The 25,000-nt window shown below is 61.2% G+C and overlaps 2 protein-coding genes across 5 annotated transcripts in view; one reads left to right on the forward strand and one right to left on the reverse strand.

Moving 5' to 3' along the window:
- LOC148150174 (uncharacterized) overlaps positions 1–20,019 on the reverse strand; it is a gene marked incomplete at both ends in the record, with an annotated part of 25,661 nt that extends 5,642 nt beyond the window's left edge. The window contains 12 exon segments of the mRNA XM_087985801.1: positions 3,499–3,561; positions 3,641–4,103; positions 4,225–4,323; positions 4,453–4,534; positions 4,537–5,010; positions 15,397–15,613; positions 15,616–15,815; positions 16,165–16,664; positions 18,269–18,395; positions 18,433–18,755; positions 18,801–19,041; positions 19,587–20,019. Coding sequence (XP_087841927.1) covers positions 3,499–3,561; positions 3,641–4,103; positions 4,225–4,323; positions 4,453–4,534; positions 4,537–5,010; positions 15,397–15,613; positions 15,616–15,815; positions 16,165–16,664; positions 18,269–18,395; positions 18,433–18,755; positions 18,801–19,041; positions 19,587–20,019 — 3,222 coding nt within the window.
- rb1cc1 (RB1-inducible coiled-coil 1) overlaps positions 1–25,000 on the forward strand; it is a 311,576-nt gene that overhangs the window by 135,990 nt on the left and 150,586 nt on the right. The gene's annotated exons all lie outside the window — the stretch shown is intronic.

Below are 25,000 nucleotides of genomic sequence, written 5' to 3' on the forward strand. Positions count from 1 at the left end.
GCTCTCGTGATCTCTCGCGCTCTCGCGCTCTCGCTCTCGTGATCTCTCGCGCGCTCTCTCGCTCTCGTGATCTCTCGCGCGCTCTCTCGCTCTCGTGATCTCTCGCGCGCTCTCTCGCTCTCGTGATCTCTCGCGCGCTCTCTCGCTCTCGTGATCTCTCGCGCGCTCTCTCGCTCTCGTGATCTCTCGCGCGCTCTCGCTCTCTCTCGTGATCTCTCGCACACGCGCGCTCTCGCTCGCGCTCTCTCGCACACGCGCGCTCTCGCTCGCGCTCTCTCTCGATCTCTCTCGATCTCTCTCGATCTCTCTCGATCTCTCTCGATCTCTCTCGATCTCTCTCGATCTCTCTCGATCTCTCTCGATCTCTCTCGATCTCTCGATCTCGATCTCTCTCTCTCTATCTCTCTCTCTCGCGATCTCTCTCGCTCGCTCTCGTGATCTCTTGCGCTCGCTCTCGTGATCTCGCGCGCTCTCGTGATCTCGCGCGCTCTCGTGATCTCGCGCGCTCTCGTGATCTCGCGCGCACTCGTGATCTCGCACGCTCTTGTGATCTCGCGCGTTCTCGCGATCTCTCGCGCTCTCTCGCGATCTCTCTCGCGATCTCTCTCGCGCTCTCTCTCGCGCTCTCTCTCGCGCTCTCTCTCGCGCTCTCTCTCGCGCTCTCTCTCGCGCTCTCTCTCGCGCTCTCTCTCGCGCTCTCTCTCGCGCTCTCTCGCGCTCTCTCTCGCTCTCTCGTGATCTCTCTCTCTCTCGTGCTCTCTCTCGCTCTCTCTCTCTCGTGATCTCTCTCTCTCGTGATCTCTCTCTCTCTCGTGATCTCTCTCGCTCTCGTGATCTCTCTCGCTCTCGTGATCTCTCTCGCTCTCGTGATCTCTCTCGCTCTCGTGATCTCTCTCTCTCGCTCTCGTGATCTCTCTCGCGATCTCTTGCGCTCGCTCTCGTGATCTCTCTCGCTCTCGTGATCTCTCTCGCTCTCGTGATCTCTCTCTCTCGCTCTCGTGATCTCTCTCTCTCGCTCTCGTGATCTCTCTCGCGATCTCGCGCGCTCTCGTGATCTCGCGCGCTCTCGTGATCTCGCGCGCTCTCGTGATCTCGCGCGCACTCGTGATCTCGCACGCTCTTGTGATCTCGCGCGTTCTCGCGATCTCTCGCGCTCTCTCGCGATCTCTCTCGCGATCTCTCTCGCGATCTCTCTCGCGCTCTCTCTCGCGCTCTCTCTCGCGCTCTCTCTCGCGCTCTCTCTCGCGCTCTCTCTCGCGCTCTCTCTCGCGCTCTCTCTCGCGCTCTCTCTCGCGCTCTCTCTCGCGCTCTCTCTCGCGCTCTCTCTCGCGCTCTCTCTCGCGCTCTCTCTCGCGCTCTCTCTCGCGCTCTCTCTCTCGCGCTCTCTCTCGTGCTCTCTCTCTCGCGATCTCTCGCGCTCTCTCGCGCACTCTCTCTCGCGATCTCTCTCGCTCTCTCGTGATCTCTCTCTCTCTCGTGCTCTCTCTCGCTCTCTCTCTCTCGTGATCTCTCTCTCTCTCGTGATCTCTCTCGCTCTCGTGATCTCTCTCGCTCTCGTGATCTCTCTCGCTCGCTCTCGTGATCTCTCTCTCGCTCTCGTGATCTCTCTCGCGATCTCTTGCGCTCGCTCTCGTGATCTCTCGCGCTCGCTCTCGTGATCTCTCGCGCTCGCTCTCGTGATCTCTCGCGCTCGCTCTCGTGATCTCTCGCGCTCGCTCTCGTGATCTCTCGCGCTCGCTCTCGTGATCTCTCGCGCTCTCGCGCTCGCTCTCGTGATCTCTATCGCTCTCGTGATCTCTATCGCTCTCGTGATCTCTATCGCTCTCGTGATCTCTATCGCTCTCGTGATCTCTCGCGCTCTCGTGATCTCTCGTGATCTCTCGCGCTCTCGTGATCTCTCGCGCTCTCGTGATCTCTCGCGCTCTCGTGATCTCTCGCGCTCTCGTGATCTCTCGCGCGCTCGTGATCTCTCGCGCGCTCTCTCTCGCGCACGTGCGCTCTCACTCGCTCGCTCGCTCGCTCTCGTGAACTCTCTCGCTCGCTCTCGTGAACTCTCGCTCGCTCTCGTGATCGCTCGCTCGCTCTCGTGATCTCTCTCGCTCGCTCTCGTGATCTCTCTCGCTCGCTCTCGTGATCACTCTCGCGCGCTCTCGTGATCTCGCACGCACTCGTGATCTCGCACGCTCTTGTGATCTCGCGCTCTCTCGCGCTCTCTCTCGCGCTCTCTCTCGCGCTCTCTCTCGCGCTCTCTCTCGCGCTCTCTCGCGCTCTCTCGCGCTCTCTCGCGCTCTCTCGCTCGCGCTCTCGCTCGCGCGCTCTCTCTCGCGCTCTCTCTCGCGCTCTCTCTCGCGCTCTCGCTCGCGCTCTCTCGCGCGCTCTCGCGCGCTCTCGCGCGCTCTCTCGCGCTCTCTCGCGCTCTCTCGCGCGCTCTCGCGCGCTCTCTCGCGCTCTCTCTCGCGCTCTCTCTCGCGCTCTCTCTCGCGCTCTCTCTCGCGCTCTCTCTCGCGCTCTCTCTCGCGCGCTCTCTCGCGCGCTCTCTCGCGCGCTCTCTCGCGCGCTCTCTCGCGCGCTCTCTCGCGCGCTCTCTCGCGCGCTCTCTCGCGCGCTCTCTCGCGCGCTCTCTCGCGCGCTCTCTCTCGCGCTCTCTCTCGCTCTCTCTCTCGCTCTCTCTCGTGATCTCTCTCTCTCGCTCTCGTGATCTCTCTCGCTCTCGTGATCTCTCTCGCTCTCGTGATCTCTCTCGCTCTCGTGATCTCTCTCGCTCTCGTGATCTCTCTCGCTCTCGTGATCTCTCTCTTGCGCCCTCTCTCGTGATCTCTCGCGCGCTCTCTCTCTTTCTCTCTCTCGTGATCTCTCGCGCACGCGCGCTCTCTCGCGCACGCGCGCTCTCGTGATCTCTCTCGCTCGCTCTCGTGATCTCGCGCGCTCTCGTGATCTCGCGCGCTCTCGTGATCTCGCGCGCTCTCGCGATCTCGCTCTCGCGATCTCGCGCGCTCTCGCGATCTCGCTCTCGTGATCTCGCTCTCGCGATCTCGCTCTCGTGATCTCTCGCGCGATCTCGCTCTCGCTCTCGTGATCTCTCACGCACGCGCGCTCTCGCTCTCGTGATCTCTCACGCACGCGCGCTCTCGCTCTCGTGATCTCTCACGCACGCGCGCTCTCGCTCTCGTGATCTCTCACGCACGCGCGCTCTCGCTCTCGTGATCTCTCACGCACGCGCGCTCTCGCTCTCGTGATCTCTCACGCACGCGCGCTCTCGCTCTCGTGATCTCTCACGCACGCGCGCTCTCTCACTCTCTCGCTCGCTCGCTCTCGTGATCTCTCTCGCGCGCTCTCGTGATCTCGATCTCGTGCTCTCTCGTGATCTCGTGCTCTCTCGTGATCTCGCGCTCTCTCGCGCGCTCTCGTGATCTCTCGCGCGCTCTCGTGATCTCTCGCGCGCTCTCGTGATCTCTCGCGCGCTCTCGTGATCTCTCGCGCGCTCTCGTGATCTCTCGCGCGCTCTCGTGATCTCTCGCGCGCTCTCTCTCTCTCGTGATCTCTCGCGCGTGCTCTCTCTCTCTCGTGATCTCTCGCGCGCGCTCTCTCTCTCTCGTGATCTCTCGCGCGCGCTCTCTCTCTCTCGTGATCTCTCGCACACGCGCGCTCTCGCTCGCTCGATCTCTCTCTCTCGATCTCTCTCTCTCGATCTCTCTCTCTCGATCTCTCTCTCTCGATCTCTCTCTCTCGATCTCTCTCTCTCGATCTCTCGATCTCGATCTCTCGATCTCGATCTCTCGATCTCGATCTCTCGATCTCTCTCTCTCGATCTCTCTCTCTCGATCTCTCTCTCTCGATCTCTCTCTCTCGATCTCTCTCTCTCGATCTCTCTCTCTCGATCTCTCTCTCTCGATCTCTCTCTCTCGATCTCTCTCTCTCGATCTCTCTCTCTCGATCTCTCTCTCTCGATCTCTCTCTCTCTCTCTCTCTCTCTCGCGATCTCTCTCGCTCGCTCTCGTGATCTCTCTCGCTCGCTCTCGTGATCTCTCTCGCGCGCTCTCGTGATCTCTCTCGCGCGCTCTCGTGATCTCTCTCGCTCTCGTGATCTCTCTCGCTCTCGTGATCTCGCGCGCTCTCGTGATCTCGCGCGCTCTCGTGATCTCGCGCGCTCTCGTGATCTCGCGCGCTCTCGTGATCTCGCGCGGTCTCGTGATCTCGCTCGCTCTCGTGATCTCTCTCGCGCGCTCTCGTGATCTCTCTCGCTCTCGTGATCTCTCTCGCTCTCGTGATCTCTCTCGCTCTCGTGATCTCTCTCGCTCTCGTGATCTCGCGCGCTCTCGTGATCTCGCGCGGTCTCGTGATCTCGCGCGCTTTCGTGATCTCGCACGCACTCGTGATCTCGCACGCTCTTGTGATCTCGCGCGTTCTCGCGATCTCTCGCGCTCTCTCGCGATCTCTCGCGCGCTCTCTCGCGATCTCTCTCGCGCTCTCTCGCGATCTCTCTCGCGATCTCTCTTGCGATCTCTCTCGCGATCTCTCTCGCGCTCTCTCTCGCGCTCTCGCGCTCTCTCTCGCGCTCTCTCTCGCGCTCTCTCTCGCGCTCTCTCTCGCGCTCTCTCTCGCGCTCTCTCTCGCGCTCTCTCTCGCGCTCTCTCTCGCGCTCTCTCTCGCGCTCTCTCTCGCGCTCTCTCTCGCGCTCTCTCTCGCGCTCTCTCTCGCGCTCTCTCTCGCTCTCTCTCGCGATCTCACTCGCTCTCTCGTGATCTCTCTCTCTCTCGTGATCTCGCTCTCTCTCTCTCTCTCGCTCTCGTGATCTCTCTCGCTCTCGTGATCTCTCTCGCTCTCGTGATCTCTCTCGCTCTCGTGATCTCTCTCGCTCTCGTGATCTCTCTCGCTCTCTCTCTCTCGATCTCTCTCTCTCGATCTCTCTCTCTCGATCTCTCTCTCTCGATCTCTCTCTCTCGATCTCTCTCTCTCTCTCTCTCTCTCGCGATCTCTCTCGCTCGCTCTCGTGATCTCTCTCGCTCGCTCTCGTGATCTCTCTCGCTCGCTCTCGTGATCTCTCTCGCGCGCTCTCGTGATCTCTCTCGCTCTCGTGATCTCTCTCGCTCTCGTGATCTCTCTCGCTCTCGTGATCTCGCGCGCTCTCGTGATCTCGCGCGGTCTCGTGATCTCGCTCGCTCTCGTGATCTCTCTCGCGCGCTCTCGTGATCTCTCTCGCTCTCGTGATCTCTCTCGCTCTCGTGATCTCTCTCGCTCTCGTGATCTCGCGCGCTCTCGTGATCTCGCGCGGTCTCGTGATCTCGCGCGCTTTCGTGATCTCGCACGCACTCGTGATCTCGCACGCTCTTGTGATCTCGCGCGTTCTCGCGATCTCTCGCGCTCTCTCGCGATCTCTCGCGCGCTCTCTCGCGATCTCTCTCGCGCTCTCTCGCGATCTCTCTCGCGATCTCTCTCGCGATCTCTCTCGCGCTCTCTCTCGCGCTCTCGCGCTCTCTCTCGCGCTCTCTCTCGCGCTCTCTCTCGCGCTCTCTCTCGCGCTCTCTCTCGCGCTCTCTCTCGCGCTCTCTCTCGCGCTCTCTCTCGCGCTCTCTCTCGCGATCTCACTCGCTCTCTCGTGATCTCTCTCTCTCTCGTGATCTCGCTCTCTCTCTCTCTCTCGCTCTCGTGATCTCTCTCGCTCTCGTGATCTCTCTCGCTCTCGTGATCTCTCTCGCTCTCGTGATCTCTCTCGCTCTCGTGATCTCTCTCGCTCTCTCGCTCTCGTGATCTCTCTCGCGATCTCTTGCGCTCGCTCTCGTGATCTCTTGCGCTCGCTCTCGTGATCTCTTGCGCTCGCTCTCGTGATCTCTTGCGCTCGCTCTCGTGATCTCTTGCGCTCGCTCTCGTGATCTCTTGCGCTCGCTCTCGTGATCTCTCGCGCTCGCTCTCGTGATCTCTCGCGCTCGCTCTCGTGATCTCTCGCGCTCGCTCTCGTGATCTCTCGCGCTCGCTCTCGTGATCTCTATCGCTCTCGTGATCTCTCGTGATCTCTCGCGCTCTCTCGTGATCTCTCGCGCTCTCTCGTGATCTCTCGCGCTCTCTCGTGATCTCTCGCGCTCTCGTGATCTCTCGCGCTCTCGTGATCTCTCGCGCGCTCTCTCGGTCTCGTGATCTCTCGCGCGCTCTCTCTCTCGTGATCTCTCGCGCACGCGCGCTCTCGCTCGCTCGCTCGCTCTCACTCTCTCGCTCGCTCGCTCTCGTGAACTCTCTCGCTCGCTCTCGTGAACTCTCGCTCGCTCTCGTGATCGCTCTCGCTCGCTCTCGTGATCTCTCTCGCGCGCTCTCGTGATCTCGCGCGCTCTCGTGATCTCGCGCGCACTCGTGATCTCGCACGCTCTTGTGATCTCGCACGCTCTTGTGATCTCGCGCGTTCTCGCGATCTCTCGCGATCTCTCGCGCTCTCTCGCGATCTCTCTCGCGATCTCTCTCGCGATCTCTCTCGCGATCTCTCTCGCGATCTCTCTCGCGCTCTCTCTCGCGCTCTCTCTCGCGATCTCTCTCGCGCTCTCTCGCGCTCTCTCTCTCGCGCTCTCTCTCTCGCGCTCTCTCGCTCGCGCTCTCTCGCTCGCGCTCTCTCGCTCGCGCGCTCTCGCTCGCGCTCTCTCGCTCGCGCGCTCTCGCTCGCGCGCTCTCGCGCGCTCTCTCTCTCTCGTGATCTCTCTCTCTCTCTCGCTCTCTCTCGTGATCTCTCTCGCTCTCTCTCGTGATCTCTCTCGCTCTCTCTCGTGATCTCTCTCGCTCTCTCTCGTGATCTCTCGCTCTCGTGATCTCTCTCGCTCTCGTGATCTCTCTCTTGCGCCCTCTCTCGTGATCTCTCGCGCGCTCTCTCTCTCTCTCGTGATCTCTCGCGCGCTCTCTCTCTCTCTCGTGATCTCTCGCGCGCTCTCTCTCTCTCTCGTGATCTCTCGCGCGCTCTCTCTCTCTCTCGTGATCTCTCGCGCACGCGCGCTCTCTCGCGCACGCGCGCTCTCGTGATCTCTCTCGCTCGCTCTCGTGATCTCTCTCGCTCGCTCTCGTGATCTCTCTCGCTCGCTCTCGTGATCTCTCGCGCTCTCGTGATCTCTCGCGCTCTCGTGATCTCTCGCGCTCTCGTGATCTCTCGCGCTCTCGTGATCTCGCGCGCTCTCGTGATCTCGCGCGCTCTCGTGATCTCTTGATCACGCTCTCGTGCTCTCGTGCTCTCGCGATCTCGCTCTCGCGATCTCGTGCTCTCGCGATCTCGTGCTCTCGCGATCTCGCTCTCGCGATCGCGATCTCGCTCTCGTGATCTCTCGCGCGATCTCGCTCTCGCTCTCGCTCTCGTGATCTCTCACGCACGCGCGCTCTCGCTCTCGTGATCTCTCTCGCACGCGCGCTCTCGCTCTCGTGATCTCTCACGCACGCTCGCTCTCGTGATCTCTCACGCACGCGCGCTCTCGCTCTCGTGATCTCTCACGCACGCGCGCTCTCGCTCTCGTGACCTCTCACGCACGCGCGCTCTCGCTCTCTCTCGCTCGCTCGCTCTCGTGATCTCTCTCGCGCGCTCTCGTGATCTCGCATGGTCTCGATCTCGTGCTCTCTCGTGATCTCGCGCTCTCTCGCGCGCTCTCGTGATCTCTCGCGCGCTCTCGTGATCTCTCGCGCGCTCTCGTGATCTCTCGCGCGCTCTCGTGATCTCTCGCGCGCTCTCTCGCGATCTCTCGCGCGCTCTCTCTCGCGATATCTCGCGCGCTCTCTCTCGCGATATCTCGCGCGCTCTCTCTCGCGATATCTCGCGCGCTCTCTCTCGCGATATCTCGCGCGCTCACTCGCGATATCTCGCGCGCTCACTCTCGCGATATCTCGCGCGCTCACTCTCGCGATATCTCGCGCGCTCTCTCTCGCGATATCTCGCGCGCTCTCTCGCGATCTCTCTCGCGATTTCTCGCGCGATCTCTCGCGATCTCTCTCGCGATTTCTCGCGCGATCTCTCGCGCTCTCTCTCTCGCGCTCTCTCTCTCGCGCTCTCTCTCTCGCGCTCTCTCTCTCTCGCGCTCTCTCTCTCGCGCTCTCTCTCTCGCGCTCTCTCTCTCGCGCTCTCTCTCTCGCGCTCTCTCTCGCGCTCTCTCTCGCGCTCTCTCTCTCGCGCTCTCTCTAGCGCGCTCTCTCTAGCGCGCTCTCTCTCGCGCGCTCTCTCTCGCGCGCTCTCTCTCGCGCGCTCTCTCTCGCGCGCTCTCTCTCGCGCGCTCTCTCTCGCGCGCTCTCTCTCGCGCGCTCTCTCTCGCGCGCTCTCTCTCTCGCGCTCTCTCTCTCGCGCTCTCTCTCTCGCGCTCTCTCTCTCGCGCTCTCTCTCTCGCGCTCTCTCTCTCGCGCTCTCTCTCGCGCTCTCTCTCTCTCGCGCTCTCTCTCTCTCGCGCTCTCTCTCTCTCGCGCTCTCTCTCTCTCGCGCTCTCTCTCTCTCTCGCGCTCTCTCTCTCTCTCGCGCTCTCTCTCTCGCGCTCTCTCTCTCGCGCTCTCTCTCTCGCGCTCTCTCTCTCGCGCTCTCTCTCTCGCGCTCTCTCTCTCGCGCTCGCTCTCTCTCGCGCGCTCTCTCTCGCGCGCTCTCTCTCGCGCGCTCTCTCTCGCGCGCTCTCTCTCGCGCGCGCTCTCTCTCGCGCTCTCTCTCGCGCTCTCTCGCGCGCTCTCTCTCGCGCGCTCTCTCTCGCGCGCTCTCTCTCTCGCTCTCGTGATCTCGCTCTCTCTCTCGCTCTCATGATCTCTCTCTCGTGATCTCTCTCGCTCTCGTGATCTCTCTCTCGCTCTCGTGATCTCTCTCTCGCTCTCGTGATCTCTCGCTCTCGTGATCTCTCGCTCTCGTGATCTCTCGCTCTCGTGATCTCTCGCTCTCGTGATCGCTCTCGCTCTCGTGATCTCTCTCGCTCTCGTGATCTCTCTCGCTCTCGTGATCTCTCTCGCTCTCGTGATCTCTCTCGCTCTCGTGATCTCTCTCGCTCTCTCTCTCTCTCGTGATCTCTCTCGCTCTCTCTCTCTCTCGTGATCTCTCTCGCTCTCTCTCTCTCTCGTGATCTCTCTCGCTCTCGTGATCTCTCTCGCTCTCTCTCTCTCTCGTGATCTCTCTCGCTCTCTCTCTCTCTCTCCCTCTCTCTCTCTCTCGCTCTCGTGATCTCTCTCTCTCTCTCTCTCTCGCTCTCGTGATCTCTCTCTCTCTCTCTCGCTCTCGTGATCTCTCTCTCTCTCTCTCGCTCTCGTGATCTCTCTCTCTCTCTCTCGCTCTCGTGATCTCTCTCGCTCTCGTGATCTCTCTCGCTCTCGTGATCTCTCTCGCTCTCGTGATCTCTCTCGCTCTCGTGATCTGTCTCTCTCTCTCTCGCGCGCTCTCTCTCTCTCTTTTGATCTCTCGCGCACGCGCGCGCTCTCGTGATCTCTCTCGCTCGCTCTCGTGATCTCTCTCGCTCTCGTGATCTCTCGCGCTCTCTCCGGATCTCTCGCGCTCTCTCCGGATCTCGCGCGCTCTCTCGCGCGCTCTCTCTCGCGCTCTCTCGCGCGCTCGCTCTCATGATCTCTCTCGCGCGCTCTCTTGTGATCTCGCGCGCTCTCGCGATCTCTCTCGCTCTCGTGATCGCTCTCGTGATCTCTCTCTCTCTCGTGATCTCTCTCGCTCTCGTGATCTCTCTCGCTCTCGTGATCTCTCTCGCTCTCGTGATCTCTCGCTCTCGTGATCTCTCGCTCTCGTGATCTCTCTCGCTCTCGCGATCTCTCTCGCTCTCGTGATCGCTCTCGTGATCTCTCTCTCTCTCGTGATCTCTCTCGCTCTCGTGATCTCTCTCGCTCTCGTGATCTCTCTCGCTCTCGTGATCTCTCTCGCTCTCGTGATCTCTCTCGCTCTCGTGATCTCTCTCGCTCTCGTGATCTCTCTCGCTCTCGTGATCTCTCTCGCTCTCGTGATCTCTCTCTCTCTCTCTCTCTCGTGATCTCTCTCTCTCTCTCGTGATCTCTCTCTCTCTCTCGTGATCTCTCTCGCTCTCGTGATCTCTCTCGCTCTCGTGATCTCTCTCGCTCTCGTGATCTGTCTCTCTCTCTCTCGCGCGCTCTCTCTCTCTCTTTTGATCTCTCGCGCACGCGCGCGCTCTCGTGATCTCTCTCGCTCGCTCTCGTGATCTCTCTCGCTCTCGTGATCTCTCGCGCTCTCTCCGGATCTCTCGCGCTCTCTCCGGATCTCTCGCGCTCTCTCCGGATCTCTCGCGCTCTCTCCGGATCTCTCGCGCTCTCTCTCGCGCGCTCTCTCGCGCGCTCTCTCGCGCGCTCTCTCTCGCGCTCTCTCTCGCGCTCTCTCTCGCGCTCTCTCTCGCGCTCTCTCGCGCGCTCTCTCGCGCGCTCTCTCGCGCGCTCTCTCGCGCGCTCTCTCTCGCGCTCTCTCGCGCGCTCGCTCTCATGATCTCTCTCGCGCGCTCTCTTGTGATCTCGCGCGCTCTCGCGATCTCTCTCGCTCTCGTGATCGCTCTCGTGATCTCTCTCTCTCTCGTGATCTCTCTCGCTCTCGTGATCTCTCTCGCTCTCGTGATCTCTCTCGCTCTCGTGATCTCTCGCTCTCGTGATCTCTCGCTCTCGTGATCTCTCGCTCTCGTGATCTCTCTCGCTCTCGTGATCGCTCTCGTGATCTCTCTCTCTCTCGTGATCTCTCTCTCTCTCGTGATCTCTCTCGCTCTCGTGATCTCTCTCGCTCTCGTGATCTCTCTCGCTCTCGTGATCTCTCTCGCTCTCGTGATCTCTCTCGCTCTCGTGATCTCTCTCGCTCTCGTGATCTCTCTCTCTCTCTCTCTCTCGTGATCTCTCTCTCTCTCTCGTGATCTCTCTCGCTCTCGTGATCTCTCTCGCTCTCGTGATCTCTCTCTTGCGCTCTCTCTCGTGATCTCTCTCTTGCGCTCTCTCTCGTGATCTCTCTCTTGCGCTCTCTCTCGTGATCTCTCTCTTGCGCTCTCTCTCGTGATCTCTCTCTTGCGCTCTCTCTCGTGATCTCTCGCGCGCTCTCTCTCGTGATCTCTCGCGCGCTCTCTCTCGTGATCTCTCGCGCGCGCTCTTTCTCTCTAGTGATCTCTCTCTCGCGCTCTCGTGATCTCTCTCTCGCGCTCTCGTGATCTCTCGCGCTCTCGTGATCTCTCGCGCTCTCGTGATCTCTCGCGCTCTCGTGATCTCTCGCGCTCTCGTGATCTCTCGCGCTCTCGTGATCTCTCGCGCTCTCGTGATCTCTCGCGCTCTCGTGATCTCTCCCGATCTCGTGATCTCTCCCGATCTCTCTCGCTCTCGTGATCTCGCTCTCGTGATCTCGCTCTCGTGATCTCGCTCTCGTGATCTCGCTCTCGTGATCTCGCTCTCGTGATCTCGCTCTCGTGATCTCGCTCTCGTGATCTCGCTCTCGTGATCTCGCTCTCGCGATCTCGCTCTCGCGATCTCGCTCTCGCTCTCGTGATCTCTCGCGCGCTCTCTCTCGCGATCTCGCTCTCGCTCTCGTGATCTCTCGCGCGCTCTCTCTCGCGATCTCGCTCTCGCTCTCGTGATCTCTCTCGTGATCTCTCTCGTGATCTCTCGTGATCTCTCTCGCGATCTCTCTCGCGCTCTCTCTCGCGCTCTCTCTCGCGCGCTCTCTCGCGCGCTCTCTCGCGCGCTCTCTCGCGCGCTCTCTCGCGCGCTCTCTCTCGCGCTCTCTCTCGCGCTCTCTCGCGCGCTCTCTCGCGCGCTCTCTCGCGCGCTCTCTCGCGCGCTCTCTCGCGCTCTCTCGCGATCTCTCGCGCGCGCTCTCTCGCGATCTCTCGCGCGCGCTCTCGCGATCTCTCGCGCGCGCTCTCGCGATCTCTCGCGCGCGCTCTCGCGATCTCTCGCGCGCGCTCTCGCGATCTCACGCGCGCGCTCTCGCGATCTCTCGCGCGCGCTCTCTCTCGATCTCTCGCGCGCGCTCTCTCTCGATCTCTCGCGCGCGCTCTCTCTCGATCTCTCGCGCGTGCTCTCTCTCGATCTCTCGCGCGCGCTCTCTCTCGATCTCTCGCGCGCGCTCTCTCTCGATCTCTCGCGCGCGCTCTCTCTCGATCTCTCGCGCGCGCTCTCTCTCGATCTCTCGCGCGCGCTCTCTCTCGATCTCTCGCGCGCGCTCTCTCTCGATCTCTCGCGCGCGCTCTCTCTCGATCTCTCGCGCGCGCTCTCTCTCGATCTCTCGCGCGTGCTCTCTCTCGATCTCTCACGCGCGCTCTCTCTCGATCTCTCGCGCGTGCTCTCTCTCGATCTCTCGCGCGCGCTCTCTCTCGATCTCTCGCGCGTGCTCTCTCTCGATCTCTCGCGCGTGCTCTCTCTCGATCTCTCGCGCGTGCTCTCTCTCGATCTCTCGCGCGTGCTCTCTCTCGATCTCTCGCGCGTGCTCTCTCTCGATCTCTCGCGCGTGCTCTCTCTCGATCTCTCGCGCGTGCTCTCTCTCGATCTCTCGCGCGTGCTCTCTCTCGATCTCTCGCGCGTGCTCTCTCTCGATCTCTCGCGCGTGCTCTCTCTCGATCTCTCGCGCGTGCTCTCGTGATCTCTCACGCACGCGCGCTCTTTCGCTCGCTCGCTCTCGTGATCTCTCTCGCTCGCTCTCGTGATCTCTCTCGCTCGCTCTCGTGATCGCTCTCGTGATCTCTCTCGCTCTCGTGATCTCTCTCTCTCGTGATCTCTCTCTCTCGTGATCTCTCTCTCTCGTGATCTCTCGCTCTCGTGATCTCTCGCTCTCGTGATCTCTCGCTCTCGTGATCTCTCGCTCTCGTGATCTCTCGCTCTCGTGATCTCTCGCTCTCGTGATCGCTCTCGCGATCGCTCTCGCTCTCGTGATCGCTCTCGCTCTCGTGATCTCTCTCGCTCTCGTGATCTCTCTCGCTCTCGTGATCTCTCTCGCTCTCGTGATCTCTCTCGCTCTCGTGATCTCTCTCGCTCTCGTGATCTCTCGTGATCTCTCTCGCTCTCGTGATCTCTCGTGATCTCTCTCGCTCTCGTGATCTCTCGTGATCTCTCTCGCTCTCTCTCTCTCTCGTGATCTCTCTCGCTCTCTCTCTCTCTCCCTCTCTCTCTCTCTCGCTCTCGTGATCTCTCTCGCTCTCTCTCTCTCTCGTGATCTCTCTCGCTCTCTCTCTCTCTCCCTCTCTCTCTCTCTCTCGCTCTCGTGATCTCTCTCTCTCTCTCTCTCGCTCTCGTGATCTCTCTCTCTCTCTCTCTCGCTCTCGTGATCTCTCTCGCTCTCGTGATCTCTCTCGCTCTCGTGATCTCTCTCGCTCTCGCGCGCTCTCTCTCTCTCTTTTGATCTCTCGCGCACGCGCGCGCTCTCGTGATCTCTCTCGCTCGCTCTCGTGATCTCTCTCGCTCTCGTGATCTCTCGCGCTCGCTCTCGTGATCTCTCTCGCTCTCGTGATCTCTCTCGCTCTCGTGATCTCTCGCGCTCTCCGGATCTCTCGCGCTCTCTCCGGATCTCTCGCGCTCTCTCCGGATCTCTCGCGCTCTCTCTCGCGCGCTCTCTCTCGCGCACTCTCTCGCGCTCTCTCTCTCGCGCTCTCTCTCGCGCGCTCTCTCTCGCGCTCTCTCTCGTGCTCTCTCTCGCGCTCTCTCTCGCGCTCTCTCTCGCGCTCTCTCTCGCGCTCTCTCTCGCGCGCTCTCTCGCGCGCTCTCTCGCGCGCTCGCTCTCATGATCTCTCTCGCGCGCTCTCTTGTGATCTCGCGCGCTCTCGCGATCTCTCTCGCTCTCGTGATCTCTCTCTCTCTCGTGATCTCTCTCTCTCTCGTGATCTCTCTCGCTCTCGTGATCTCTCTCGCTCTCGTGATCTCTCTCGCTCTCGTGATCTCTCTCGCTCTCGTGATCTCTCTCGCTCTCGTGATCTCTCTCGCTCTCGTGATCTCTCTCGCTCTCGTGATCTCTCTCGCTCTCGTGATCGCTCTCGTGATCTCTCTCGCTCTCGTGATCTCTCTCGCTCTCGTGATCTCTCTCGCTCTCGTGATCTCTCTCGCTCTCGTGATCTCTCTCGCTCTCTCTCTCGCTCTCGTGATCTCTCTCGCTCTCGTGATCTCTCTCGCTCTCGTGATCTCTCTCGCTCTCGTGATCTCTCTCTTGCGCTCTCTCTCGTGATCTCTCTCTTGCGCTCTCTCTCGTGATCTCTCGCGCGCTCTCTCTCGTGATCTCTCGCGCGCTCTCTCTCGTGATCTCTCGCGCGCTCTCCCTCGTGATCTCTCGCGCGCTCTCTCTCGTGATCTCTCGCGCGCTCTCTCTCGTGATCTCTCGCGCGCGCTCTTTCTCTCTAGTGATCTCTCTCTCTCGCTCTCGTGATCTCTCTCTCGCGCTCTCGTGATCTCTCGCGCTCTCGTGATCTCTCGCGCTCTCGTGATCTCTCGCGCTCTCGTGATCTCTCGCGCTCTCGTGATCTCTCGCGCTCTCGTGATCTCTCGCGCTCTCGTGATCTCTCGCGCTCTCGTGATCTCTCCCGATCTCGTGATCTCTCCCGATCTCTCTCGCTCTCGTGATCTCGCTCTCGTGATCTCGCTCTCGTGATCTCGCTCTCGTGATCTCGCTCTCGTGATCTCGCTCTCGTGATCTCGCTCTCGTGATCTCGCTCTCGTGATCTCGCTCTCGCGATCTCGCTCTCGCGATATCGCTCTCGCTCTCGTGATCTCTCGCGCGCTCTCTCTCGCGATCTCGCTCTCGCTCTCGTGATCTCTCGCGCGCTCTCTCTCGCGATCTCGCTCTCGCTCTCGTGATCTCTCTCGTGATCTCTCTCGTGATCTCTCTCGTGATCTCTCTCGTGATCTCTCTCGCGATCTCTCTCGCGCTCTCTCTCGCGCTCTCTCTCGCGCTCTCTCTCTCGCGCTCTCTCTCGCGCGCGCTCTCTCGATCTCTCGCGCGTGCTCTCTCTCGATCTCTCGCGCGTGCTCTCTCTCGATCTCTCGCGCGTGCTCTCTCTCGATCTCTCGCGCGTGCTCTCTCTCGATCTCTCGCGCGTGCTCTCTCTCGATCTCTCGCGCGTGCTCTCTCTCGATCTCTCGCGCGTGCTCTCTCTCGATCTCTCGCGCGTGCTCTCTCTCGATCTCTCGCGCGTGCTCTCTCTCGATCTCTCGCGCGTGCTCTCTCTCGATCTCTCGCGCGTGCTCTCTCTCGATCTCTCGCGCGTGCTCTCTCTCGATCTCTCGCGCGTGCTCTCTCTCGATCTCTCGCGCGTGCTCTCTCTCGATCTCTCGCGCGTGCTCTCTCTCGATCTCTCGCGCGTGCTCTCTCTCGATCTCTCGCGCGTGCTCTCTCTCGATCTCTCACGCACGCGCGCTCTTTCGCTCGCTCGCTCTCGTGATCTCTCTCGCTCGCTCTCGTGATCTCTCTCGCTCGCTCTCGTGATCTCTCTCGCGCGCTCTCGCGATCTCTCTCGCTCTCGTGATCGCTCTCGTGATCTCTCTCGCTCTCGTGATCTCTCTCGCTCGCTCTCGTAATCTCTCTCGCGCGCTCTCGCGATCTCTCTCGCTCTCGTGATCGCTCTCGTGATCTCTCTCGCTCTCGTGATCTCTCTCTCTCTCGTGATCTCTCTCGCTCTCGTGATCTCTCTCGCTCTCGTGATCTCTCTCTCTCTCGTGATCTCTCTCGCTCTCGTGATCTCTCTCTTGCGCTCTCTCTCGTGATCTCTCGCGCGCGCTCTTTCTCTCTCGTAATCTCTTTCGCTCGCTCTCGTGATCTCTCGCTCGCTCTCGTGATCTCTCGCGCTCTCGTGATCTCTCGCGCTCTCGTGATCTCTCGCGCTCTCGTGATCTCTCGCGCTCTCGTGATCTCTCGCGCTCTCGTGATCTCTCGCGATCTCGCGCGCTCTCGTGATCTCGCGCGCTCTCGTGATCTCGCGCGCTCTCGTGATCTCGCGCGCTCTCGTGATCTCTCCCGATCTCTCTCGCTCTCGTGATCTCTCGCGCACGCGCGCTCTCACTCTCTCGCTCGCTCGCTCTCGTGAACTCTCTCGCTCGCTCTCGTGATCTCTCTCGCTCGCTCTCGTGATCTCTCTCGCTCGCTCTCGTGATCTCTCTCGCTCGCTCTCGTGATCTCTCTCGCTCGCTCTCGTGATCTCTCTCGCGCGCTCTCGTGATCTCGCGCGCACTCGTGATCTCGCGCTCTCGTGATCTCGCGCTCTCTCGCGTTCTCGCGATCTCTCGCGCTCTCTCGCGCTCTCTCGCGCTCTCTCTCGCGCTCTCTCTCGCGCTCTCTCTCGCGCTCTCTCTCGCGCTCTCTCTCGCGATCTCTCTCGCGATCTCTCTCGCGATCTCTCTCGCGATCTCTCTCGCGATCTCTCTCGCGATCTCTCTCGCGATCTCTCTCGCGATCTCTCTCGCGCTCTCTCTCTCGCTCGCTCTCTCTCGCTCTCTCTCTCGCTCTCTCTCGTGATCTCTCTCGCTCTTTCTCTCTCTCGCTCTCGTGATCTCTCTCGCTCTCGTGATCTCTCTCGCTCTCGTGATCTCTCTCGCTCTCGTGATCTCTCTCGCTCTCGTGATCTCTCTCTTGCGCCCACTCTCGTGATCTCTCGCGCGCGCTCTCTCTCTCTCGTGATCTCTCGCACGCGCTCTCTCTCTCTCGTGATCTCTCGCGCGCGCTCTCTCTCGTGATCTCTCGCGCGCGCTCTCTCTCGTGATCTCTCGCGCGCGCTCTCTCTCGTGATCTCTCGCGCGCGCTCTCTCTCGTGATCTCTCGCGCACGCGCGCTCTCTCTCTCGTGATCTCTCGCGCACGCGCGCTCTCTCTCTCTCGCTCGCTCTCGTGATCTCTCTCGCTCGCTCTCGTGATCTCTCTCTCTCGCTCTCGTGATCTCTCTCTCTCGCTCTCGTGATCTCTCTCGCTCTCGTGATCTCTCTCGCTCTCGTGATCTCTCTCGCTCTCGTGATCTCTCTCGCTCTCGTGATCTCTCTCTTGCGCCCACTCTCGTGATCTCTCGCGCGCGCTCTCTCTCTCTCGTGATCTCTCGCGCGCGCTCTCTCTCGTGATCTCTCGCGCGCGCTCTCTCTCGTGATCTCTCGCGCGCGCTCTCTCTCGTGATCTCTCGCGCGCGCTCTCTCTCGTGATCTCTCGCGCGCGCTCTCTCTCGTGATCTCTCGCGCGCGCTCTCTCTCGTGATCTCTCGCGCGCGCTCTCTCTCGTGATCTCTCGCGCACGCGCGCTCTCTCTCTCGTGATCTCTCGCGCACGCGCGCTCTCTCTCTCTCGCTCGCTCTCGTGATCTCTCTCGCTCGCTCTCGTGATCTCTCTCGCTCGCTCTCGTGATCTCTCGCGCTCGCTCTCGTGATCTCGCGCGCTCTCGTGATCTCGCGCGCTCTCGTGATCTCGCGCGCTCTCGTGATCTCGCGCGCTCTCGTGATCTCGCGCGCTCTCGTGATCTCGCGCGCTCTCGTGATCTCGCGCGCTCTCGTGATCTCTCGCGCTCTCGTGATCTCGCGCGCTCTCGTGATCTCGCGCGCTCTCGCTCTCTCGCTCTCGCGCTCTCGTGATCTCTCGCGCGATCTCGCTCTCGCGCTCTCGTGATCTCTCGCGCGATCTCGCTCTCGCGCTCTCGTGATCTCTCGCGCGATCTCGCTCTCGCGCTCTCTCGCGCGATCTCGCTCTCGCGATCTCTCGATCTCTCGCGCGATCTCGCTCTCGCGTGATCTCGCTCTCGCTCTCGTGATCTCTCGCGCGATCTCGCTCTCGCTCTCGTGATCTCTCACGCACGCGCGCTCTCGCTCTCGTGATCTCTCACGCACGCGCGCTCTCGCTCTCGTGATCTCTCACGCACGCGCGCTCTCGCTCTCGTGATCTCTCACGCACGCGCGCTCTCGCTCTCGTGATCTCTCACGCACGCGCGCTCTCGCTCTCGTGATCTCTCACGCACGCGCGCTCTCGCTCTCGTGATCTCTCACGCACGCGCGCTCTCTCACTCTCTCGCTCGCTCACTCTCGTGATCTCTCTCGCGCTCTCTCGCGATTTCTCGCGCGCTCTCTCGCGATCTCTCGCGCGCTCTCTCTCGCGATATCTCGCGCGCTCTCTCTCGCGATATCTCGCGCGCTCTCTCTCGCGATATCTCGCGCGCTCTCTCTCGCGATATCTCGCGATCTCTCGCGATTTCTCGCGCGATCTCTCTCGCGATCTCTCTCTCGCGCTCTCTCGCGCTCTCTCTCTCGCGCGCTCTCTCTCGCGCGCTCTCTCTCGCGCGCTCTCTCTCGCGCTCTCTCTCTCGCGCTCTCTCTCTCGCGCTCTCTCTCTCGCGCTCTCTCTCTCGCGCTCTCTCTCTCGCGCACTCTCTCTCGCGCTCTCTCGCGATTTCTCGCGTGATCTCTCTCGCGCGCTCTCTCTCGCGATCTCTCTCGCGATCTCTCTCGCGATCTCTCGCGATCTCTCTCTCGCGCTCTCTCTCTCGCGCTCTCTCTCTCGCGCTCTCTCTCTCGCGCTCTCTCTCTCGCGCTCTCTCTCTCGCGCTCTCTCTCTCGCGCTCTCTCTCGCGCGCTCTCTCTCTCGCGCGCTCTCTCTCTCGCGCGCTCTCTCTCTCGCGCGCTCTCTCTCTCGCGCGCTCTCTCTCTCGCGCGCTCTCTCTCTCGCGCGCTCTCTCTCTCGCGCGCTCTCTCTCTCGCGCGCTCTCTCTCTCGCGCGCTCTCTCTCTCGCGCGCTCTCTCTCTCGCGCGCTCTCTCTCTCGCGCGCTCTCTCTCTCGCGCGCTCTCTCTCTCGCGCGCTCTCTCTCTCGCGCGCTCTCTCTCGCGCGCTCTCTCTCTCGCGCGCTCTCTCTCTCTCTCGTGATCTCGCTCTCTCTCTCTCTCGCTCTCGTGATCTCGCACTCGTGATCACTCTATCTCTCTCGTGATCTCTCGTGATCTCTCTCGCTCTCGTGATCTCTCTCTCTCTCTCTCTCTCTCTCTCTCTCTCTCTCTCTCTCGTGATCTCTCTCTCTCTCGTGATCTCTCTCTCTCTCGCGATCTCTCTCTCGCTCTCGTGATCTCTCTCTCTCTCTCTCTCGCTCTCGTGATCTCTCTCGCTCTCTCTCTCGCTCTCGTGATCTCTCTCGCTCTCTCTCCCTCTCTCTCGCTCTCGCTCTCGTGATCTCTCTCGCTCTTGTGATCTCTCTCGTTCTCTCTCCCTCTCTCTCTCTCGCTCTCCGGATCTCTCGCGCTCTCTCCGGATCTCTCGCGCTCTCTCCGGATCTCTCGCGCTCTCTCCGGATCTCTCGCGCTCTCTCCGGATCTCTCGCGCTCTCTCCGGATCTCTCGCGCTCTCTCCGGATCTCTCGCGCTCTCTCCGGATCTCTCGCGCTCTCTCCGGATCTCTCGCGCTCTCTCCGGATCTCTCGCGCTCTCTCCGGATCTCTCGCGCTCTCTCCGGATCTCTCGCGCTCTCTCCGGATCTCTCGCGCTCTCTCCGGATCTCTCGCGCTCTCTCTCGCGCTCTCGTGCTCTCTCTCGCGCTCTCGTGCTCTCTCTCGCGCTCTCGTGTTCTCTCTCGCGCTCTCGTGTTCTCTCTCTCTCTCTCTCGTGATCTCGCTCTCGCTCTCGTGATCTCGCTCTCGCTCTCGTGATCTCGCTCTTGCTCTCGTGATCTCGCTCTTGCTCTCGTGATCTCTTGCGCGCTCTCTCTCTCTCTCTCTCTCTCGTGATCTCTCGCGCGCTCTCTCTCGTGATCTCTCGCGCGCTCTCTCTCTCGTGATCCCTCGTGATCTCTCTCGCGCTCTCTCTCGCGATCTCTCTCGCGCTCTCTCTCGCGCTCTCTCTCGCGCTCTCTCTCGCGCTCTCTCTCGCGCTCTCTCTCGCGCTCTCTCTCGCGCTCTCTCTCGCGCTCTCTCTCGCGATCTCTCTCGCGATCTCTCTCGCGATCTCTCGCGATCTCTCTCTCGCGCTCTCTCGCGCTCTCTCTCTCGCGCTCTCTCTCTCGCGCTCTCTCTCTCGCGCTCTCTCTCTCGCGCTCTCTCTCTCGCGCTCTCTCTCGCGCGCACTCTCTCGCGCGCTCTCTCTCTCGCGCACTCTCTCTCGCGCACTCTCTCTCGCGCTCTCTCTCTCGTGCTCTCTCTCTCGCGCTCTCTCTCTCGCGCTCTCTCTCTCGCGCTCTCTCTCTCGCGCTCTCTCTCTCGCGCTCTCTCTCTCGCGCTCTCTCTCTCGCGCTCTCTCTCTCGCGCTCTCTCTCTCGCGCGCACTCTCTCGCGCGCTCTCTCTCTCGCGCACTCTCTCTCGCGCTCTCTCTCTCGTGCTCTCTCTCGCGCGCTCTCTCTCGCGCGCTCTCTCTCGCGCGCTCTCTCTCGCGCGCTCTCTCTCGCGCGCTCTCTCTCGCGCGCTCTCTCTCGCGCGCTCTCTCTCGCGATCGCTCTCGTGATCTCGCTCGCTCGCTCTCTCTCTCTCTCGTGATCTCGCTCTCTCTCTCTCTCGCTCTCGTGATCTCGCTCTCGTGATCACTCTATCTCTCTCGTGATCACTCTATCTCTCTCGTGATCTCTCTCTCTCTCTCTCTCTCTCTCTCTCTCTCTCTCTCTCTCTCGTGATCTCTCTCTCTCTCTCGTGATCTCTCTCTCTCTCTCGCGATCTCTCTCTCGCTCTCGTGATCTCTCTCTCTCTCTCTCTCGCTCTCGTGATCTCTCTCGCTCTCTCTCGCTCTCGTGATCTCTCTCGCTCTCTCTCCCTCGCTCTCGCTCTCGTGATCTCTCTCGCTCTTGTGATCTCTCTCGTTCTCTCTCCCTCTCTCTCTCTCGCTCTCCGGATCTCTCGCGCTCTCTCCGGATCTCTCGCGCTCTCTCCGGATCTCTCGCGCTCTCTCCGGATCTCTCGCGCTCTCTCCGGATCTCTCGCGCTCTCTCCGGATCTCTCGCGCTCTCTCCGGATCTCTCGCGCTCTCTCCCGCGCTCTCGTGCTCTCTCTCGCGCTCTCGTGTTCTCTCTCGCGCTCTCGTGTTCTCTCTCTCTCTCTCTCTCGTGATCTCGCTCTCGCTCTCGTGATCTCGCTCTCGCTCTCGTGATCTCGCTCTCGCTCTCGTGATCTCGCTCTCGCTCTCGTGATCTCGCTCTTGCTCTCGTGATCTCTTGCGCGCTCTCTCTCTCTCTCTCTCGTGATCTCTCGCGATCTCTCTCGCGATCTCGCGCGCGCTCTCTCTCGCGATCTCGCGCGCGCTCTCTCTCGCGATCTCTCGTGATCTCGCTCGCTCGCTCGCTCTCTCTCTCTCTCGCTCTTGTGATCTCTCTCTCTCGCGCGCTCTCTCTCTCGCGCTCTCTCTCTCGCGCGCTCTCTCTCTCTCGCTCTCTCGTGATCTCTCTCTCTCTCGCTCTCGCTCTCGTGATCTCTCTCTCGCTCTCTCGTGATCTCTCTCTCTCTCTCGCTCTCGTGATCTCTCTCTCTCTCTCGCTCTCGTGATCTCTCTCGCTCTCGTGATCTCTCTCTTGCGCTCTCTCTCGTGATCTCTCGCGCGCTCTCTCTCTCGTGATCTCTCGCGCGCTCTCTCTCGTGATCTCTCTCGTGATCTCTCTCGTGATCTCTCTCGTGATCTCTCTCGTGATCTCTCTCGCGATCTCTCTCGCGATCTCTCTCGCGCTCTCTCTCGCGCTCTCTCTCGTGATCTCTCTCGTGATCTCTCTCGCGCTCTCTCTCGCGCTCTCTCTCGCGCTCTCTCTCGCGCTCTCTCTCGCGCTCTCTCTCGCGCTCTCTCTCGCGCTCTCTCTCGTGATCTCTCTCGCGCTCTCTCTCGCGCGCTCTCTCTCTCTCGCTCTCTCGTGATCTCTCTCTCTCTCGCTCTCTCTCTCGCTCTCTCGTGATCTCTCTCTCTCGCTCTCTCGTGATCTCTCTCTCTCGCTCTCGCTCTCGTGATCTCTCTCGCGCTCTCTCTCGTGATCTCTCTCGCGCTCTCTCTCGTGATCTCTCTCGCGCTCTCTCTCGCGCTCTCTCTCGCGATCTCTCTCGCGCTCTCTCTCGCGCTCTCTCGCGCGCTCTCTCGCGCGCTCTCTCTCGCGCTCTCTCGCGCGCTCTCTCTCGCGCTCTCTCGCGCGCTCTCTCGCGCGCTCTCTCTCGCGCTCTCTCGCGCGCTCTCTCTCGCTCTCGTGATCTCTCTCGCTCTCGTGATCTCTCTCGCTCTCGTGATCTCTCTTGCGCTCTCTCTCGTGATCTCTCGCGCGCTCTCTCTCTCGTGATCTCTCGTGATCTCTCTCGCGATCTCTCTCGCGATCTCTCTCGCGCTCTCTCTCGCGCTCTCTCTCGCGCTCTCTCTCGCGCTCTCTCTCGCGCTCTCTCTCGCGCTCTCTCTCGCGCTCTCTCTCGCGATCTCTCTCGCGCGCACTCTCGCGCTCTCTCGCGCGCTCTCTCGCGCTCTCTCGCGCGCTCTCTCGCGCTCTCTCGCGCGCTCTCTCTCGATCTCTCGCGCGCTCTCTCTCGATCTCTCGCGCGCTCTCTCTCGATCTCTCGCGCGCTCTCTCTCGCGCTCTCTCTCGCGATCTCTCTCGCGCGCACTCTCGCGCTCTCTCGCGCGCTCTCTCGCGCTCTCTCGCGCGCTCTCTCGCGCTCTCTCGCGCGCTCTCTCTCGATCTCTCGCGCGCTCTCTCTCGATCTCTCGCGCGCTCTCTCTCGATCTCTCGCGCGCTCTCTCTCTCGATCTCTCGCGCTCTCTCTCGATCTCTCGCGCGCTCTCTCTCGATCTCTCGCGCGCTCTCTCTCGATCTCTCGCGCGCTCTCTCTCGATCTCTCGCGCGCTCTCTCTCGATCTCTCGCGCGATCTCTCGATCTCTCGCGCGTTCTCTCTCTCTCTCTCTCTCTCTCTCGTGATCTCTCTCTCTCGTGATCTCTCACGCACGCGCGCTCTTTCACTCGCTCGCTCTCGTGATCTCTCTCGCTCGCTCTCGTAATCTCTCGCTCGCTCTCGTGATCTCTCACGCTCTCGTGATCTCTCGCGCGCTCTCTTGTGATCTCGCGCGCTCTCGCGATCTCTCTCGCTCTCGTGATCTCTCTCGCTCTCTCTCTCGTGATCTCTCTCTCTCTCGTGATCTCTCTCTCTCTCGTGATCTCTCTCTCTCTCTCGTGATCTCTCTCTCTCTCGTGATCTCTCTCTCTCTCGTGATCTCTCTCGCTCTCGTGATCTCTCTCGCTCTCGTGATCTCTCTCGCTCTCGTGATCTCTCTCTCTCTTTCATGATCTCTCTCTCTTTCATGATCTCTCTCGCTCTCGTGATCTCTCTCGCTCTCGTGATCTCTCTCGCTCTCGTGATCTCTCTCGCTCTCGTGATCTCTCTCGCTCTCGTGATCTCTCTCGCTCTCTCTCTCTCTCTCGTGATCTCTCTCGCTCTCATGATCTCTCTCTTGCGCTCTCTCTCGTGATCTCTCGCGCGCTCTCTCTCTCGTGATCTCTCGCGCGCGCTCTTTCTCTCTCGTGATCTCTCTCGCTCGCTCTCGTGACCTCGCGCGCTCGCTCTCGTGATCTCGCGCGCTCTCGTGATCTCGCGCGCTCTCGTGATCTCGCGCGCTCTCGTGATCTCGCGCGCTCTCGTGATCTCGCGCGCTCTCGTGATCTCTCCCGATCTCTCGCGCACGCGCGCTCTCTCACTCTCTCGCTCGCTCGCTCTCGTGATCTCTCTCGCTCGCTCTCGTGATCGCTCGCGTGATCTCTCTCGCTCGCTCTCGTGATCTCGCTCGCTCTCGTGATCTCGCGCGCTCTCGTGATCTCGCGCGCTCTCGTGATCTCGCGCGCTCTCGTGATCTCGCGCGCTCTCGTGATCTCGCGCGCTCTCGTGATCTCGCGCGCTCTCGTGATCTCTCGCGCTCTCGTGATCTCGCGATCTCTCTCGCGCTCTCTCGTGATCTCTCACGCGCTCTCTCTCGCGATCTCTCGCGCGCTCTCTCTCGCGCGCTCTCTCTCTCGCGCGCTCTCTCTCGCGCGCGCTCTCTCGCGCGCTCTCTCTCGCGCGCGCTCGCTCTCGCGCTCTCTCGCGCGCTCTCTCGCGCGCTCTCTCGCGCGCTCTCTCGCGCGCTCTCTCTCGTGATCTCTCTCGCTCTCGTGATCTCTCTCGCTCTCGTGATCTCTCTCTCCCTCTCTCCCTCTCTCTCTCTCTCTCTCTCTCTCGCGATCTCTCTCGCGCTCTCTCGCGATCTCTCTCGCGATCTCTCGCGCGCTCTCTCGCGATCTCTCGCGCGCTCTCTCGTGATCTCTCTCGCGCGCTCTCTTGTGATCTCTCTCGCGCGCTCTCTTGTGATCTCTCTCGCGCGCTCTCTTGTGATCTCTCTCGCGCGCACTCTTGTGATCTCTCTCGCGCGCTCTCTTGTGATCTCTCTCGCGCTCTCTCGCGATCTCTCTCGCTCTCGCGATCTCTCTCGCTCTCGCGATCTCTCTCGCTCTCGCGATCTCTCTCGCTCTCGTGATCTCTCTCGCTCTCTCTCTCGCTCTCGTGATCTCTCTCGCTCTCGTGATCTCTCTCGCTCTCGTGATCTCTCTCGCTCTCGTGATCTCTCTCTCCCTCTCTCCCTCTCTCTCTCCCTCTCTCTCTCCCTCTCTCTCTCCCTCTCTCTCTCTCTCTCTCTCGCGATCTCTCTCGCGCTCTCTCGCGATCTCTCTCGCGATCTCTCGCGCGCTCTCTCGCGATCTCTCGCGCGCTCTCTCGTGATATCTCTCGCGCGCTCTCTTGTGATCTCTCTCGCGCGCTCTCTTGTGATCTCTCTCGCGCGCTCTCTTGTGATCTCTCTCGCGCGCTCTCTTGTGATCTCTCTCGCGCGCTCTCTTGTGATCTCTCTCGCGCGCTCTCTTGTGATCTCTCTCGCGCGCTCTCGCGATCTCTCGCTCTCGCGATCTCTCTCGCTCTCGCGATCTCTCTCGCTCTCGCGATCTCTCTCGCTCTCGTGATCTCTCTCGCTCTCTCTCTCGCTCTCGTGATCTCTCTCGCTCTCGTGATCTCTCTCGCTCTCGTGATCTCTCTCTCCCTCTCTCTCTCTCTCTCTCTCGCTCTCGCTCGCTCTCTCTCTCGCTCTCGTGATCTCTCTCGCTCTCGTGATCTCTCTCTTGCGCTCTCTCTCGTGATCTCTCGCGCGCGC

This window comes from Chiloscyllium plagiosum, unplaced genomic scaffold (genome assembly GCF_037043375.1).
Source record: "Chiloscyllium plagiosum isolate Xiang-an unplaced genomic scaffold, Cpla_swu_hap1 HiC_scaffold_4, whole genome shotgun sequence".
Taxonomy (NCBI): Eukaryota; Metazoa; Chordata; class Chondrichthyes; order Orectolobiformes; family Hemiscylliidae; genus Chiloscyllium; species Chiloscyllium plagiosum.